This window comes from Triturus cristatus, chromosome 2_1 (genome assembly GCF_964204655.1).
Source record: "Triturus cristatus chromosome 2_1, aTriCri1.1, whole genome shotgun sequence".
NCBI lineage: Eukaryota > Metazoa > Chordata > Amphibia > Caudata > Salamandridae > Triturus > Triturus cristatus.
The window spans coordinates 411,866,984-411,883,563 of NC_140581.1; the positions used below are offsets into that span (position 1 = coordinate 411,866,984).

Sequence of the window (16,580 nt, forward strand, 5' to 3'; positions counted from 1 at the left end):
TCTAATTCCTTTGTGGTGGTGTTTGAGCTGCATAAAACTGCACACAAAAATTTGAAAAGTCGGTGGAGGAGGTGATCTGTGCAACGGAGTTCAGCGGGGGCAAGCAGGGACAGGCAGGAGGGGGACCGGCAACTAACAGCAAATGAGGGTAGCCATGGGGAAATTTAGTGATTTGCCCGTAATCATAAAATGTGGAACTGAGGCCGAGGCTAGAGAGACGATGTGGCATCCTCTTGGGAGAGAATGTCGCGTAAGGGCCAGAGCCGTCAACTATGCAGGTGGGAAACTGGGTTTGAGTTTCATATCGGCTTAACATTCTTGATTCTGGGCAAATCACTTAATCTACCAATTGTAAAGTAGCTGCTGCTAATGTAAAGTGCTTCAGTACCTTCAGGTGGTGTTTGGTGCTATATAAAACTGCAAAAATAAAAGTAACTGATGCTTATGTAAAGCGCACCAATACCTTGGTATGCTACATAAAACTACACACACAAAAAAGCAAAAGGCAGAGTCAGGGGAGGAGGGGATCTGTTGGAAGAGGGGATATATGGATCAGGAGTTGAGCGTGGGCAAGCAGCGACGGACAGGATGACTTAACCATTGACACGTTTTGGTTTTTATCAAAGAGAAATTATGTTTTGATTAAATTGAGTCTTTGATATTTTTAAAGAATGAAGATGATTTTAATAATTGATTATTAAATCATTTGAAATATATCTGAGTATAATTTGTGATCTGCTACATTGAGCTTAATAACACTTAGTGATATTTTAAACTGTTCAGTTGCCTAGGAGTTCTTTTCCACTATATAAACCAGGAAACCTACACCAGGGAAGCCGGGTGCATAGGTGTGAAGTGACGTTGGAGACCGCCATTGGCCACAATGGAGGACTTCAGTGAAGATGCTGCTGGAAAAGAAGGTGAAAGAGTACAGTGGAACCTAAAGGTGGATTCACGATGGGAGGTACCTGCAAGCAGAGGGGACAGAGTCTATGCCACACAGGAGTGACCATTCACAGGCCGTCCCATGTCGAATGTCAAGATACAGGGGGTTAGTGTCCGGCAGGGGTACCAACAAGCCTTGGCAACGGCAACCAACGCAGTAGTCAAAGAAAGGTGTATTGTCAGGACCAGCAAGGTTCATGTGAGTCACCACAATCAGGTAAGTCAGTGCAGGTTCGAGCAAGCAGGGGAGCCCATTGGTGCCAAACAAGACCCTTAAGAAGACCCACAGGCCAAAGGCACAGGAGCTGCAAGAGGACCTTGAGCAGCTCATCAAAGGATAAAGGCCCACAGTGAAGAGGATGCGGTGCAGGAGATGCTTGAGGCTGGAGCTTATTAGAAACTGAAGAGCTCAGGTCAAGAGAGTCAACAAGCCTTAGCAACTGTAAGTCAACGTGGTGCACAGGGGTACTGCTCCAGCAGTTACGACGCGGGATACTTGCTTCAAACATGCTGTGAAGACAGTGCAGGCCTCAAGGGAATTGCAGAACCACCAACTGTGTTGTTGAACCTTTCAGAGCCCGAAGAAGCTCAGGAGCAGCAGACCTGTCAGCTTTACGGTGCCTGCAGATGCAGGGAAGTGACTCCTTCAATTCAAGGGGGATTCCTTTGGATGTCTTGGATATCCACAGGCCTGTAGAAGAACCTGTATGTAGCACAGGCACAGAAGACTGGCAGGACGACAAGACCAGGAGCAGCAGTCAAAAATGCCCAGACGGTTGAAGATAAAATGGTTTCGGATCTGAATCTTGTCCCATGAAGAATCTAAGGAACCACCCACAGGTAAGCCCTTAAGTACCCAAAGGAGAGGGTTGGGACAATTCAGGGGTCCCTCCCATAGGAGGGGTTGGACAGTGGGAAGGATACTCCCATGTCCTTTGTCCAGTTTCAGTCCTGAGCAGGAGTCAACTGGAGTATGCAAGGAGGGCACCAAATGTGCTCTTCAGAGCAGTCTAGTGGCACTGACAAGCGCCCCCATCCTGGCCCAAAACACTAAGTCCTATCTGGTAGGTGGTCACATCTCCCTGTGACAGGAAGCATATTGTACTTCCTTCCCCTGCTCGAGTTTGGCTCAGCAGCAAGAGAGCAGAATTGTATATCTGGTCGGCAGCAGCCATAGTTTTCTGTCAGGGTCTAGAATACTGGTATTGGGAGCTCCGAGGGCCTCCTGGAGGAGCTTTACAGTTATGGAATCATACCTTCAACACCGTTTAAGATGTTGGGGTATGATTCCAACATGTTTGATACCAAACACAACAGGGTTCGTTACAGCCAGTTTAGAGTTAGTGATTGTGTAAAGACGCATGGCCACTCTATATATCGTAATGGCTGTTGCACTTACAACCCGGGAGAATAGACTCCGTGGATTGTAGGGGTGTCCTGCTCATGCAGAGGCACCCTCACACTTATTACCGAGCACCCTGCCTTCAGGACTGAAAGGCCGGCCTTAGGGGTAACTTATAGTTTTTAAGTGCTGTGACCACAGATATAAGGAAACTTATATCTGTCATAAGTGGTGCTATCACCAGCTTACACAGGCTGCAATGTCAGGCCTGTAGTCACAATGTGAGTGGTCTCTCACGGGTGGCATAATACCTGCTTAATGCCCTTGGTGTACCTATGCCCTGGGTACCTTAGTACCACATACTAGGGACTTACAAGGGTACATTCGAAGCCAATCTGGGGTGTAACTAAGTACTCACCATGTCCAATTTAGGGAAGAAGCACAGAGACTGAGGTCCTGATTAGCAGGATCCCAGTCATACTAGTCAAAAAACATAATGACACCAGAAAAAAGCGGGGGTACCCATGAAAGCACATCCTACCTTCCTACAAGCATTCTTTTAGCCCTTGTCTAAAATGCTACTCAAGATTCTGAAGACCCAGTTAACAAAGACCCTGTGACTGAGCTGGCTGATGCTGACAACGTGCTCCTGCATTTTAACAATCCCCATTCTTCTCTTGCATCTCAATGAGAACCAATGTTTAGTTAGAAACTATTCTAAGAGAGTGGGTGTGAACACTAGGACTGTCAGTGGATCAATCACCAAAGTCCAATTGAGTTTCTGATTCTGCAAGGCAGGACTTTACGAACTGTGACATTGATAGGAGGGCCACAAAAGTGAAATCTTCTTGGTGGGATCATCTTGAAAAAGGGATAGTAAACTCTGCTTTTGAGGAAACTATACTGACCATGAAAATTCAACAATGGGTGATAATGGTACAGTACCAAGTCTTGGGGATGGCTAGTTAAAAAGGGCTCAAGAGATACTTGCAAATAGTTTTTGAAAGATTCATAATATCCCCCAAAAAGTTTATTATACCTGATGTAGAGGGAATTGAACGCAGAATACCATACAAATGAACTGTTGCATGTACGCATTATCATACAGTCACTAAAACACATTATTTATAGGATAGAAATGGGGCCTACGCAAATTAAATGGAGGAGGAATCAAAAGCAATTAGCCAAATTATATAGAACACCCTGTGAAAGTCAGCAATTCATCAACAACTGAAGGCACTTAAAACACGGACTCTCACTGTTGCAGAGAAAATAGAAACAAGAACTGTCTTGGAGGAAATTCAGATATAAGAGCAGTTTCTATTTATCTGTGTTTCACTATACAGATACATGCTATGGAAGAACATAACAATTTTTGGCAAAACATCAGGCGATAGTGTCTAACATACAAAATGAATACATAAAATGTGAGCATACCTGTAGATTGAGCGTACTTTCCTGCACTATTGCTTTTACAAACTTATCTTCATTCAAAGTTTGCATTATATCTATTTTCTGAAATGCATATTCTAAAGATCCGCTGTTATTTTTTATTTTTATTTCGGTCAAGTTTTTAAAATCAGATCCACTTTTGACAATCCAAGTATTTTCCACTTTTTTCACTCCATATTCATGATCATGGCCACCAAGAACAAGGTCCACTCCTTGACAGTTTTGGGCAAGCCTAAAATCATTATCCCACTTCATATGAGTCATTGCTATAACAAATTCAGCTCCGCGAGCTCGAAGATCTACAGCTAACTGGTTCGCAACTGCAACATAATCCATGTATTGCAAGTTTGCTTTATCAACAGTTCCCAAGGTACCTAGCCAGTCTTCTTCCACTAGTCCCATCAACCCAATTTTTAATTTATTCCATTCTAGCATTTTTTGTACAAGGCCGTGTCCTAGTGGTTGTGAAGTAAATGTGTCAAACACGTTGCTAAGGAACCACTGGCACTTCATTTCTTGTATGACATCCTGTAAAAGATCCACACCAAAATCAAATTCATGGTTTCCTGAAAAAGAAAATAATTTGAGAATTTAGAACACAAAAAGCCATGTTAACATGTTTAATACACGTATACAGCACAATATTTCTGCAGTAGAAGTATCCTACAGTAACATAATTTACTTGGTATTTTAAAAAAGCTTGCTGCACTAAGTTGTGGTTGTCGAGCTTGAGACAAATAACTTAAAGTCTAGATACTACAAGCACTTGCTAGCTATGTTAGTTTGTTTTCAGTAACATACTCTAGATGGCATGACTCAGCCTTCTGAAGGAGGAGGTCCTCATATTAGACAGTACATTATACCATACTGCAGACCATTTTTAGAAGTATGGCAATCCTTTGTCCGTTTTCTGCTGGCAAAGGATATTTTATAAAGCCACATGATTTTTTTTTGTGTTTAAATTCTGTTTCTTGAGTTTTACATCAAAAAGGAGAAAAAGCAGAACAATTAGGGTGTCGTTACATAGAGAAAAATCGTTCAATACGCACACACATTGCCGCAACAGCACGTGCATGCAACATTGACTTATCTATTTGAAAGGGGGGATCCATAGGAGAAACATAGGCGAGGCAAAGTCCAACCCGCTAGGGCGCTATATCAGGGTTTAGGGTTCTTTCAAGCACTGTGGACACCAAACAGGGGGCATCTGTGAAAGAAGGAGGGGATAAACCTGGGAGAAGTGAAAGGGAGAAGGGAGACTAAGGGGAAGGAGAGGCCAGTGCTCCCCAGTGAGGTTTACAAGGCCTTAAGTCGTATATGATACCAGGGGGAGGGGGGGGGGGGGGGCATTGTTTGCAATATAGTGGCATGCCGACTCTGCTCAGTCAGAGCTGTGAAAAAGGGAGGGGGTACTCCATATCTAGGTATAGAAAAGATGGAGAGCCCTTAACATAGAGGCTTGAAAACATGAGTATTCCAGGTGAGATAGGTAGTGGACAAGAGGTGATCAGAGTCGCTGGAATTTCTTGTCAGTGTAGGTAAGCTTTTGCATCATCTGCTACAGTACAATAGTGTGCCAAAGCTGTGTGAACCAGGAGGCTGTGGGGGAGAAGGAGAGGGGGCAGCGGGGAGCGCAACAATCGCGCTATAAGCTGCTTAGCTGCACCTGTAATGTGCCACACTAGGTACTAGTCTGCGTGGGTCATTGAGGTCAGGGATATAGGACGAACACCTGGAATAATTGTGTGATAGTCGTCTGGTATTGGATATCCCAGAGTGCCCTTGATGTGGCTCAAGATCTCCTTCCAAAAGGTCTTCATGGTAGGGCACACACACCATATGTAATGGAAGTCACCTCGCGGGGCCCCACAGCACCAGCAGGAGGCCGGGTCTGTAGGACGCATGGCACGTATATGGGTGGGGTTGTAATAATATTGAAACATGCCCTTGTAGGCTGCTTCCTGTTGAGGAATGCTTCTATGTATGCGTGGGATGTCTTGTCAAAGCAGCTTCCACTGTTTCTCTGTGATAACTGGCGAGTCAACCGGGGATCAATTCCATTGATATGTATGGCAGGGGAGAAGAAGCTATTGTTGCAGGACTGCATATGTTTTAGATACCAATCCCTGGGAACCGGTATAGTTGCAAACAAGTTGTCCGAAGAGCATGAGTAGGCAGATAGTAGCCTCTGCATTGGGAGGATGGAAAGCCTAGTGTTGAAGCAGGAAATATTGGTGAAGAGCAGTTTCAGACAGGTGGAAGTCCCACTTGCATTGCTCAAATGCCTTGAAGGCGGGCCTTGAGAGAGATCTTGCAGGAGCCTACATTTCCCCTACACCCACTGTGGGAGAGGGGAAGAGAATTTCTGGTTCTGTGCTATAGGGGCATGTGGCAATGGGAATGTGGTCAATCCACGTCTTGTAGCCAGTTTGTCCCAGATCTCCAACACCGTGCATGTCGGGGTAGCGGCATAGGCACTGCGTGGTCAGGAGTGTTTAGGCAGCCAGACAAAATCCCACAGTGGCCAGCAGGTCACTGCTCTATCCATGTGTACCCAGTGCTTTTCACTCTCCTTTCGATGACTTTTCTGGTAGAAACTATCTAACCACAGGTTCCACACCTTTTGAATACTCCTCGAGGTGTCAGAATGGATCCGGAAAACCCCTGTGAGCTGGTAGGCAGCGTTGTGTAGCTCTGCAGTACCACTCCAGCAGTGACATACGGAGTCATATAGAGTAGCCCAAATGCACGCTGAGGTCAGTAGCTTTCTGAGCTATCCACACCCTCAGATGCAGAGCCCGATCGCAGATTGTATGGGAAAAGTGTGGAGATCTCTAAAGTGGGAACTTTAAAGGTAGTAAAGCACCCAGTTCAGTGAACTGGGAGGATGGTTGGGGTCGGTAGGGAATCTTCGGTTAGATAAACTCTGGAATAGGAAGTGTTGCCCATGGTAAGTAACTTGTTGTAGGACAGTAGGATCTGCTTCACATGGGTACCCCCACTTTTTGCTGGAGTTTCACTGTTTTTCAACCTTAGTCTGGCTGTGGCCCTGCTAATCAGGACCACAGCCTAGCTGCTTCCTCTCTAAAATGGTTTCCATGTACATTAGGTACATAGCTAATTGGATTCTGGAGTGCCTTATAAGCCCCTAGTATATGGTATACTATGTACCTAGGGCATAGGTACCTCAGAGGCCTACCAGGGGCTGCAGCATATATTATGCCACCCCTGGGAAGCACTCCAAAATGGCACCACAGGTCTGATACTGCAGCCTGGGTAAGGGTGTGCCTTCACCCCTTACTGTGGTACAGGCTACCTATAGCCACACATATATACAGACACATATAAACCTATAAGCCACTCCTATGGCAGGTCTTGACAATCCTGAAGGCAGAGTGCTTGGTTTTATGTGAGAGGGTGCCCAAGCATGAGCTGAGCCCCTCTGCACCTTTCGGAAATACTTCCTTATGGCTGTTCTGTGATACAGCCATACCATATACTCTTAAGTGCATTATAACCTCGAGGTAAATGCTAACTTTGGAATGGCTGCATCAAAACATGTCGTGTTTGGTGTCAAAAGCTTTGGAATGCTACCCGCCCCCCACGGCCAGTTCTGGCGGGGGGGGTAGCATTCCACCCTTCTAGAGGGATAGACATGTTCACACTGGCTAAACCCGGTGGGACTTTCCCGAGCCCTGGCATCACAAAATGGATGCCTCTGCCACAGACACGGGTCTGGCCTCCTGCTGCTGATCGAAACTCCGGCAGCGGAGGCCTGGACAATAGGTTTCCTGTCGAAGGGAGGTGTGACCACCTCCCCAGACAGGCAGATGTGTATTGGGGCTGGCGGGGGCACTCTCTGGTGCTTTGAAGTCCTGCACTGGGGGCACGTTTGCTGTCCCTGTGCATAGCCCAGTTCAAACCGGTTGCAGGGGCTACCTGCCCCTGCTCTGGCGCGAACCTGGACAAAGGAAATGGGTGTAACCACCCCTCTTTCCAGGCCCACCCATAGGTGGGGCCTTAGAGTTAGTCCATCCCCTAAACTTACTATAAGTATAGGAATCCAGTCCCTAGGACTTTAGATTACCCTGGAAGAAACTCTTATACCTGGACCTTCGACGTTCTATCCTGACTAGAAGACTGAAGAGATCTCCCTTGGGGTCAAGGAGTGACTCCCCTGCTTGGCAGGCACCAAAGAAGCAACTGACCGGTCTGCATCGCTGAAGCTCCTGCCGGACGCCGAAGTCTTTGCATCACCAGAGGTGGATTTCCAGACTTCCCCGAGGCTACCCTGAGTCCACAGCAATGCTGAGGCTCGTGGCTATCGTGGATGACGTGGAACCGTGACCCCTGGACACCGTGAACTTTTGCAGCAACACTATCTTCCTGGTCCTCCTCGAAGTTGTGTTTTGGGCTCCGAGTAGCCCAAGCCTTGAGCACCTCCTGCACCGAAGATTGTTGGCCTCCACTCCACGAGTGACCGTGGGCCAGCTTGAAGTGCGACCGCTCGAGGCTCCTTCGCGATCACTAGCCCGTTGGCTAGCAGGTCCCTACGAAGGCAAATCCTTTTCTAATTGGGCTGTCCTGGTTGCTCCAGACGTGCCCTTACTTACCCTCGCTGGGTGAGTCCCTCAGACCTTGCTGGTCTGCACCGCAGTCCTTTCTCTGAATTCCAGTGACTTGCCGTTGCAAAGGCTTGTTGAGTCCATTCTAGTCGCCGACACCGCAGCACTCGACAGATTTTGTGGACAGCTTGAATCCGGCTCGTGGATTTCGTCGACGCCTCCTGGACCTCGTGGCTGAAGAGTCAAGACACCCATCAACTCACCTGAAGCACCCGACATCTGTGAGGATTAGTCCATCCTCCCCTAGGTCACTGGCAAGTGACCCAGACTCTGTCCCCTCTGCTTTCAGGTTCCTTCCATCCTAGATTCGGCCTTGGATCTCTTCGGACACTTCTCCCCTTCACGGCAGCAGCAGTTCTTTGCAGGCTCCCATTGAAATCGACAACGCGACCCGACACCAAAAGACACCTATGCACACGGCTTCCCTGGGTGAGGTAACTCAAGTACTCCGGTGCTCTCGTGGGTGCTAGCCTTAGAACTTCTTAAGTCCAAAAGGGTGTGGTCCAGACTCGATTAGAAGTGTCCCTAATCTTTAAATTTCCAACCGCGACATTGCCCATAGAAGATAACGGGAACCCGCGGTTGTGTTTGCACACTGCATAAGTTCCCGTGGGTCCCCTGTGTCACTACCTTGGGCGTTTCCTTGGGGTCCCAGCGATTCTAGGGGCTATAGGCCTAGTGTCTATTCCAGTCGTGGTTCTTATACCACTTTTTTGGTATATGGTTTGGTACGCCCCTAGGGCCCAAACGTGTATTTGTGCCATTACTGATAATTGCTAACTTGTAAACTAAGTACTTCGAACTCCAGTTTCATAACGAGACTAGAGGGGTGTGTTTAATACGGATGTATGACGTAACAACGCGTGCTGTTACATTGCGTGCTGTTACATCGCGGCCGTTACAACGACTGCGATGTTACCACGCTATCCCATTACAACGCAAGTCTTTACATCGACTTGCACTAGATGGCGTGCTAACATTAGAAAAGTGTAATTTACTATTCCAAATCCAGTCCACTTAACAGTAGGGAAGGTGTTGGGATAGTAAACTACACTATTTTTAATGTTAGCACGCCATCTAGCGCAAGTCGATGTAAAGACTTGCGTTGTAATGGCATAGCGTGGTTACTTCGCGTTCGTTTTAACGATTGCGATGTAACCGCATCGCGCTGTAATAACCGCGTTGTAAAGGTTGTTCCCCGTTTTATACTAAATACATATATTTTAAATATATACCTGGTGTGGTTGTCTTTTCTTTTGATCATTCAAGAGATTATAGACTGGTAAAACAAGCTGCTTTACATTCCTTCAAGACTTAGCCTGAAGGCTGCTCTCCATAGCTACTACTATGATAGCTTTCAATAAAGGTTGTCTTTAACCTATCACCATAACGGGTTATTTGGACTGATGAAGGTGCCCACTAGAACTAATGGACAGCATATATCAGGCCACCTTCTCACACTTGTTCTTCGGGTAGAGACTTCTAATCACAGATTCTTCACCTTTTGAACAGATACCAAAGCATTACCATCCAGGAGGTGGATCAAAAAACTGGCTCAAACCAAAAAGTCCTGCCCGATAGAGGAGGCAAAATGTAAATCTCACCGAACCTGACTGTCAATAATACTTCATGAACATGTGGAGTGATTCCCACATAGCAGCCTGGGAGGTGTCCAGAAGAGGCAAACCACATGCCAGCATAGGGTAGCAGCCTTAGCTAGTGAGGAAATGACCATGAAATCCCTCTGGAGGCTACTTTTTTGCCAATGCCTAGCAGATTTGAATGCAGAGTACAATCTAAGACATGGTCCTCTTCTGCACTGCCTTGCCCTCTTCGCACCAGAGAATCCAATCAATAGCTAATCGTTCACACTTGTGCCCTTGTACGATAGAAGTAAAAACTAGGGGCTCTTTTCAAAGGCAACCAATAGAGTCTCTCCTCCTCCTTAGAGGGGTGAAGTAGACTAAAGAATGTCAGGAGGGTGATGTTTTGCCCGACAAGAACAGGAGTCATCACTTTCAGAAGAAAGGAGGCCCGGGTCCTCAAAACCAGTTTGTCTTGGTGGAACATGGTGTATGGCGAGTTGACAGAGAGGGCTTGCAGCTTGTTTATCCAATGTGTCAATTTTAATTTTACTGCAACTGGGAAAACTGTCTTGTGGGTAAGTAGCCGTAGAGGACAGTTGTTCATAGGTTCAAAGGAAGTACTCATAAGGCCCTTAAGAACTGAAGTCAGGTCCCACTAGGGCATAATGAAGTGAGAAGGAGACAACATATGTTGCAAACCTTTTAGAAACCAGATCACAATAGGTGACTGAAACAAAAAAGGCTGATCTGGCCAACTAAAACAAGATGAAAACGCCAACAAGTCACCCTTTAACTTTGCCCAAAGCAAAGCCTTGCTGGGCTAGGAACAATGCAAAAGCAACAGTTCGGAAAGGTCAGCCTGAAGTGGGTCTTTCTGGTCGACGCTGCACCAAGCTACAACATTGCCCCAACGCCAAGTGAACAGCGATTTAGTTGAGGGCTGCCTGGCTGCCAAGATGACATTGATTACTTCAAAAGGAAGGTAAAAGGCAGTCATCTGCCAACATTCAAATTCCAAGCATGGAGGTGGGGCATGTACAGGCTTGGGTGCTGTGACAGAAGATCCTCCCGAAAGGGAAGCCTGATTAGAGAACAGATGTTCCTGTCCAGGAGTTCTGGAAACGATACCCTCATTTCCCAATCGGGGGCCACTAGGATGACTTGTACCCCATCATTCTTGATCTTATTTAGAACTCTGGGTAGGACCTGTATCGGCAGAAAGGTATACAGGAGTCCCGAGTCCCATTCTTCGAGGATTCTCCAAGCCGGAATGTTAGAAATGGGGTCTATAGATGGCAGAGGTTTTCACCATGTCCAAGTAGAGACTACCAACCTAGTCAGAGTAAGTCAGATACACACCCTTAATTAACCTGTGCTCACTCTCTGGTAGTTTGGCACAGAGCAGTCAGGTTTAACTTAAGAGGCAATGTGTAATGTATTGGTGCAACACTCAATAAAAACACCACAAATAGACTCCACACAGGTTTAGAAAATTAAATTAGAGAACATTTATCTGTGTAAATCAAGACCACAAGACAAAAAAGCAATAAGCAGAAGTCAAGATATGAATTTTTGAAGATTAAAATGTGAAAACGGAGCTTAGAATTCACTAGCGGTCAACAGGCTACTTGAGGCTGAGAGGGACCGGTGCAAATTCAAATTTCAGGCCACCACCATTGACAGCAGTCCGACTACAGGACTGAGACACGTCCCGCTGAAGAAATAATTTGGATGGAGCTTTTGTCTACGTGGAGAACCTACTGCGTCATCGTCGAGCATGCAAAACGGAGGTACGACATCGATGTAGAACTCCACTGTAGTGAGTGTTATGAGTCGTCGATAAGCTGCTCCGAGGGTCATTGTCGATCCATGCAGGCTGTGGATCTTATATTGCAGAGCAGTCTCTGTGTCAGCGTAGAAGTGATATGCAGCTGAATTTCTCATGTAGTCAAATCGATGTGTCAGTTATGCAGAAATCAGCTGCAGAACCCACTTCTGAGGCCCAGGACTAAAAGGGGCACCTCAGGTAAAGGTAGGACAAGCAGATGGCTGTGTCCGGCAGCACCAGCAGGATGTCTTTTGTGTCCCTGAGACTTCAGAAAACAGGAGGCAAGCCAGCAAGTCCTTGGAGTCACTCTGGGTTCAAGTGAGAGGGGCCCAGATCTTGTCCTCAGCAGGGCAGAGAACAGCAAGCAGCAGGGAGGCTTAGCAAAGCAGAATGCAGTTCCTCAGAACAGCCAGTCTAGGCAGAGTGACAATCCTTAGAGCACCATTAAATATAATGGTGCAACCCTGTATCCCTCAGAACCTGGGTAGAGTAGATAGATAAGCACTACAATGTGTTCTGTTAGGTCATTTCATTACTTAGTTAAAAATGATATTAATTCATAATCAATCCCATCAGTAATTAAAAATTGAAGAGTAAGTCAAAAATACATCACACACAAAGTATACCTAATATCACATTTATATATCGCTTGAATGTATTGTGTTATCTATGGCTGCTACACAATCAAATTGACAAAAGGAAATTAGCAAAGATAACATGACATGAATTGTAACAGTATTCTATACAGAACTTACAAAAATTTAATCACAATTTACAAATCACAACAACATATAGACAAAATGTTGAAATACTGATGGGGTTGATTATGAATCCTTAGAGCAAAACAGTCTTTAATCCAGCAGAGTTCTTCTTAGGTCCAGTAAGTGCCTTTGTTGTAGAGGGGGGCTCCAAAGGAGCCCTCTGAAGCACCCAAGGATCCCTTTCAATGCAGTCCTGTCTGCCAGGCTATCTGTAGGGGGTAATCAGCCCATTGTGTGAGGACAGGACACAGCCTATTCAGATGCAAGTGTGAGCTGCCTCTCTCGCTTCCTGCTCAGTGAGGCTATCAGAATGCAGAGGAATCTTCTGTCACACCCAACCCTTCCTGTGTTTGTGGCTGTCTAGAGGCGATGCACAAATTATAGTGTATTGGAGACAGTCTGCAGACACACAGAGCAAAGTTAAGAGCAGAGAAATGTCCACTTTCTAAAAGTGGCATTTCTAAAATCGTAATGTAAAATCCAATTTTACCATTGAAGAGGATTTATCACCAACATTCCAAAGACATGAAACATGATGTAGCTACTCCTTCCTGATCAGGAATTACAGCCTAAAACGTGCTTTAAGGAATCCCCAATGCTAGCCTTAGAGAGAAGTAGGCCTCACGGTAGTGAAAAAAGAATTTAGCTGTTTGTTACTACCAGGACATGTAAAACTTAAAAGTACATGTTCTGACTTTTAGTTACACAACACCTTGCCCATACCTAGGGCCTACATTATGGGGTGACCTATGTGTACCAAAATGAGAGTTTAAGGCTTGGCAAGTGGTTTTGAATGTGAAGTGGCAGTAAACTGTACACACAGGCCCAACAATAGCAGGTCTGCAACAGGTTTGAACAACCAGTACTGGAGGCCCACTAGCAGCATTTAGTTTACAGGCCCTGGGTATATGGTAAACCACTTTACAAGGGACTTGCACATGAACTTAATATGCAAATCAGGTATGCATTGATGTCTACATGTTTAGTGGGGAAGCACATACACTTTAACACTGGTCACCAGTAGAAAAGTGCTCAGAGGCTAAGGCCAACAAAATGACACAGTAAAAAGTGGAGGTAAGCAGCCAAAACGTTGGGAGAAGAAAACCCTAAGGATGACAGGTCTAACAGGGAGACTCATTGAAACTCCAACATGCAAAAGTGATGACATTGTGGGTCCTCTGTGGTAGCAAAAAGATTGAACCAGGGCTTTCCAGATTCAAGAAACAGACCCACTGTTATGTTCCATATTGGTACACCAATATCGGCTAAGGTAGTGAATACACCCTTCACCTGCATTCCCCTGACATTACACTACATAACGGTTCTTAGTACTTTCCTTTTACCTAGTTACGGTAATGTACAAAGATGACATGGGGTTTTCCCCGAAAAGCTTAAGCCTCATTCATTATGCATGAGGATTCCTCGAATCACAGCAGGACAGCAGGCCTACCATCTCCTACATAATAACTATGTATAAGGGTCACTCCTTCCATCATCCTAGTCCAACATGACACAGCAAGGTTTATCCCCTGGGGTACCACTTTGGGAGTATATATACACCATTTCTCTTATACACGTCAGAGAGATGCGGATCGAGTATCTCTCGTTAGGTAGCATAGTACTCCTGTGGAAGCCCATCTCTCGGTAAGCAGCATAGTACTCCTGTGGGAGCTCATCTGGGCCTGGGGTTTTACCTGACGCAGTGGGCGATATGGCGTCATTAATTTCTTCTTGGGTAATAGGAAGATCAAGTTCAGCTGTTTCTGCTGTACTGAGGCGAGGAAGGTGGAGGTGTTCCAGGCTGATTAGCTCTGAAAGGGAGATTACAGGGCGCTGCACTGAGTGGAATTTATAATAATAAGTGGCAAAGACCTGGGCCATTGCTCAGGGCGAGCGGTGGACGAGGCCCTCCAGATCTTTATTCTCAGAGATTATGCGATTGGCCATAGGGTATGTAGCTAATTAATGTAGGATTTTCCCGTTTTTATCCCCCCAGCCATACACCCTGGCTACGGAGGATCTCCATAGTAGTTTAGCAGCTTACATGCAGAGTTGCTTGATTTCATCTATCAAATGCGCAAGCTGCCACTCTTGTGTGTCGTCTCGCCTTCCAGGCATACGTTTCTCAAGCAGAGTTGCCTGGGCCTCCAAGAGGGCAATTTGGGTGTCTTGGCCTGGGCTTTTGAGTTTGACCTGGCCTTTGGCAAAGACGCAGATAGTGGCTTTGCCTGCTTCCCATAAGGTACCCAGGGAGGAGACAGAGCTATGGTTTGTGAGAAAGTACTGTTGGAGCTCTGTCTCCACAGTTTTCTTGAAGTCTTTTGTCTTGGAGGAACCATGCGTTCATCCTCCACATCGGGCGAAGTATGTCAGGGGGGTCTCCCACTCTCAAAAGCATGGGTGAATGGTCAGATATGCCCCTGGGAAGGATGGCGACGTCTCTGATCGTTTGAGAGTCCAGTGCAGGCATAAAAATATTATCAACTCAGGCATGGGTGTGGTGTGCTGCAAAGGTGTGAGTGAATTGTTTGCTCTGAGGGTGCCAGATTCTCCAGGTGTCACAGATACATAGGGTACTTGCCCAGTTTGTTAGGTGTTCGGCGTGTGTGGATCTTGTGGTGGAGGGGGCGCTTGTGGTGTCGAGATCTGGGTGCATGACCGCGTTGAAGTCGCCTCCAATTATTGTCAACCCCGGGGGTAGGAAGGCGATAAGGTCTGTAGCGTGTTTCAAGATCGATGTGAGCATCGATGGAGGGGAATATATGGAGACTCAGTTAAGAGTGTTTCCTCCCATAGTTCCTTTTAGGGCCATGAAGCATCCCTGGGGGTCACTAGTGGCCATTGTGAATACAAAGGGAAGATTGCGCCGTAGTAGGATTGCCACACCCCATGATCCTTGGGTGAACCCTGAGTGCCAAGCCCTGTCATAGCCATATCTTGCCAGAAAGGGGCAGTTGTTGCCCATGAGATGGGTTTCTTGAAGTAGGATTATATCGAGACGCTTGGCGTTGGGCATATCACAAGACTGCAGTCCGTTTAACCCTATCCAGTAACCCATTGGCATTCTATGATAGTATGCGGAGTGGATCTCAGCTATTACATATGTCTGTCATGGTGGATGAGGGTGTAAATGGAGGCCTGCGGGACTTGGGTTGGATGTGGGATTTACTACGATGTACACAGGCTGTAGGGCAATAAGTGTATTTCCGTATTGTGGGTGGTATGTGTGACTGTCCTGCTGTTGAGAAGAAATGCTGGTGTGGTGAATGTAATACAACAACAGAAACTCGGGACAACGGTCCCAACCCCCTTTATCCCCTACCCCCTCCCTATACTTGGAGAATAGAAGCATCTGTGATCCCAAATGAACAAAGGTGATTGACCAAACTAGAACATTTGGGTTTGGAGTTGCGCGGAGGACCCCACCTTAACATAAGGATATTTCTCAATACAGTAGGGAAGGTCTATGTGATGTATCGAGATACTTCTACTTGAATATGTCTCATTCAATGTTTCTTTGGATAGCCCACTGTTGGCCAGGGTGGTCATTCCAGGAGCGCCGGGCTTCGAAAGAGAACTAAACCAGCCGAGTCAATGTGAAGAGTTTTGGCGAGGTGCTTCTGGGTTCCGTGCGGTCCATGGAGCCAGATCTTTGTGGAGAGTGGAAGTTATTCAGTAGTGCTCGGTCTCTAGGGTGCAATCCGGGGCTTGCTTGGTTTGGGCGATCCCACCTGGGCACCCCCAGCCCGAGCCCCCGAGAACAAGGCCGGGGCGTTTGTTCTAAGAGGGCATTCTTCTGTCAGTCAAGTTCAGGCCGCCTCCAGGCAATCAAAAAATTGAGCTTTAACCTGGAACACTACTGGAAGGCGAGCCGGAAAGAGTTGCCTGTACTGGAGATCCAGAGCGCGCAGTTTCTGTTTCACCTTAACAAATGATCACCTCTGGTTCTGGACTTCCCGTGTGTAATCTGGGAAGATCATTATGGGATAGCCTTGGTATGTCAGAGTTTTTGGTTATGAGCTTCATTTAGGATGGAGTCTC

The 16,580-nt window shown here is 46.4% G+C and overlaps 1 protein-coding gene across 1 annotated transcript in view; it reads right to left on the reverse strand.

Moving 5' to 3' along the window:
• LOC146865382 (snake venom 5'-nucleotidase-like) overlaps nucleotides 1–16,580 on the reverse strand; it is a 950,113-nt gene that overhangs the window by 599,978 nt on the left and 333,555 nt on the right. Inside the window, exon 3 of the mRNA XM_085640733.1 lies at nucleotides 3,725–4,305. Within this exon, the coding sequence (XP_085496859.1) occupies nucleotides 3,725–4,305 (581 nt within the window). The remainder of the gene's footprint in view (nucleotides 1–3,724; nucleotides 4,306–16,580) is intronic.